Source organism: Galeopterus variegatus, unplaced genomic scaffold, assembly GCF_000696425.1.
Source record: "Galeopterus variegatus unplaced genomic scaffold, G_variegatus-3.0.2 Scaffold4610, whole genome shotgun sequence".
Lineage (NCBI taxonomy): Eukaryota > Metazoa > Chordata > Mammalia > Dermoptera > Cynocephalidae > Galeopterus > Galeopterus variegatus.
Genome location: NW_007730721.1, coordinates 62,025 through 65,065, shown reverse-complemented (window position 1 = coordinate 65,065; position 3,041 = coordinate 62,025). Strand labels below are relative to the sequence as shown.

At 37.4% G+C, this 3,041-nt stretch overlaps 1 protein-coding gene across 2 annotated transcripts in view; it reads right to left on the bottom strand.

Annotated features, from left to right (window-relative positions):
- The window catches only part of RAD23B (RAD23 homolog B (S. cerevisiae)), a 46,503-nt gene that overhangs the window by 13,333 nt on the left and 30,129 nt on the right, over window positions 1-3,041 (bottom strand). For both annotated transcript variants that reach the window (XM_008587966.1, XM_008587967.1), the window contains exon 6: window positions 720-847. In XM_008587966.1, coding sequence (XP_008586188.1) covers window positions 720-847 — 128 coding nt within the window. The remainder of the gene's footprint in view (window positions 1-719; window positions 848-3,041) is intronic.

Here is a 3,041-nt window from a genome sequence, read left to right as displayed (position 1 = left end):
AAACAAAAATACCTTATTCAAAAGTTCAACTGCTTCTGACTATAAACAAGCTAACAAATGCCAACGGAACCAGGCAACGGAATCATACATTAAAGTAGCATCACAAATTAAATGCATGATGCTATGCCAGGTAACAGAGTCTGAATGGGAGGACACGAAATTAGAGAGTCCACGATCTAAATAAAACCATTCCTTAACCCCATGCAAAAATCTGGAATCAAAGTTGTTCAGATAGCCAGAATCTAAATTTTAATGTAAAATCTCCCAATTTTATTAAGTTGTCAAATAATTACAAAATTTACTCAGTCAAGCAAATAAAATTTGGCCTCGGCTCCCAGCTTGAAATTTTTGCTCTAAATAATTCATCCAGGATCATACTGGAAGTTAAAAGGCTATTAAAATGTCAGAACATTAAATTAAAAATTTGCCCAGATGACACAATTGGGATATAAGGTACTAATTTGACGGGATAGTGAATTTTACAACTCATTTAGCCATTCTATTTTCTAACTAAAACCATATCAGAATGTTTTAAGAAAAGGTTACATTTTATCAACACAAAACATTAACATACTAGGAAAAACAAAAACATTTTGTAAATTATCTAGCATACGTTATTCTTCTCCCATGAAATGTTAACTTGTCCTTTAAAATCTTTGTTCCTTTGAGATTTTGGTTTTAAACAACTACCATGAAGAAGAGTAAAATATGTTTCTCACCATTAAAAGATACTCCACTGCTCTGTCAGGGTTGTTGAAACTGGCTCTCAGGGCTGCAATTACTTGCTCTCGTTCATAGCCCATTGACATGATCTCAGTTACCATATTCTCGTAAGACTGACCTGTCACTAAAAAGGGGGAGAGGAGGAGAAAGAAAAAGAACATTTAATAAGAAAAAAATTCTCTCCACATTTCTTGACTGTATGCATGTATACAATGTTTCAGGCACTACTGTGCTAGAAATACAAAGATGAATAACAGTATAGATTACAAAATATATGTAGCACATAGAATAATGGTCCTCCTAAGATGCCATGTCCTAATCCCTTTAACCTATAAATCTATTAAATTACATGGCAAAGGGGTTTAATTTGAGATAGGGAATTCATACTGGATTATCCAGGTGGGCTCAATGTAATCATAACAATCTTTAAAAGTAGACAAGGGGGGGGCAGATGAGAGGTTCAGAGAAACCGAGGACTAGAGGACAAAAGCAGATCGGAGATGCTATGCTGTTGCCTTTGAAGATGGAGAAAGGGGCCATGAGCCAAGGTGCGCAGCCTTTAGAAGCTGGAAGAAACAAGGAAAGAATTCTCCCCTAGGGTCCCCAGAAAGGAACAGAGCTTACCCCTTGATTTTAGCCTGATCTATAGTACTATAAGATAATAAATCTGTGTTTACATCACTAAGTCTGTGGAAATGTTATTACAGTAATAACAGAAAACTAATGTGTCATAAGTACGATAGAAATAGGTAACTAATGTGAGAGAATGAGGAGGTCAGGGAAGGCAACCTGTAAGAAGAGATAAATGAGGTGAATTTGGGGCATTTCAAGCAATCAACTCTGATATAACAAGTCTGCAGTTTCCCTTTGACACTTTATATTATCAACAGTGGGGAAAAAGTTAGGAGCTAGAAAGTTAGAATCTCACCAAAGCTGGTACAATGCCCTAAGTCACTTCCCACTGGCTCTTTCCAATCCTCCCTTCTTAGCTGAAGACTAACTTGTTCTTCATGGAAACAGCAGACAATACAAAACACTGATCGAATGAAAACTGCTTGCCTTCGATAAATTTTCCTCTCTTAAAATTATCTTTTCTTCCACTTGTATTCCGGGTACCACTGCCTTTCTTGCTACCTCAAAGAACTGGATTTGGTTATCCTCTCTCTACTCCACCTTCCACCCTGCCCTCTCTACTTAATTATCCTGATCAGCAGCTATGTACCATATATCATCCCAAAACAAAATTTCCCTTGATCCCATCACAGTCCCTTTTTCAGGAACTGGTTCATTTACCTGCCTTCTTCCCTTCACATCCATAGCTATCCATTCGTGCTACATGGCCACTTCCTCACATTCCACTCACTCAACTACTTTCAATAAAGATTTCCTGTTCAAATGTGTCCCACCATTATGTCTTTTCTCCCTTTCCATAAATGGCACCTCTATCCACCCAAGTGGTTGAACCAGAAACCTTGGTGATTTCAATACCTTTCCCCCGCCTTTTATATCTAATCTACCTTCCTATCTAGAAAGTACTATCTCTAAATTATATCCTAAGCCCATCTAGTTCTTTCTTTCTCCACTGCCATCACTCAAGACCAGCCCACAACAATCTCTGGTCTGGATTATATACTGCTTCCACTCCTGCCCCCACACCTACGATCCATTCTGCAGTCAGTTGCAAATGTGAGCTTTTAAAAAAGAAAACCTCATTTCAGAATGCCAGCCTTCAACAATCTTTTACCCACCACACTATCTTCTTTGGGTTACTTCAATGAGTCATGCCTTTTCCTGGCCCAGAGCCTGTACACATGCTAGCCTTCTCTGTATGGCTCGTTCCTTCACATGCCCCAGTTCTAAATTTAAGTTACAGTCTCAGAGATGTATTGCCTGGCTATCCTAAGCAGCCTTCTGCTTTTCTTTATGGAAGCCCTTTGTATTCTTAATATCACTTATCATGACTTGCAATTTATGTTTATTTTTCTCTTTCCCCCACCTGAATGCAGGTTTGACTGTTCAGAAGACCACACAACATGCTATTTTGCTATTTCCCTGATACGCAGCTGACACTTAGTATCTGTTGAATAGTTTGTTTTGTAGAATTTTCAAAAATAAAGATATTTAATAACTAAAAAAACCCAAAATATCACTGAGCAAATTAAGCATTCGATATCTTGCTTAAAGTAATAACCTTTCTTTTTCCGTCCCATAAAACTTTTTAATATTTAAAAATTATCCACTGATATAATTCTAGCACAAAGCCACTCAAATGGCAATATATACTTTAAGTAACCTAGTTCCCAAATACAGAAATCAGT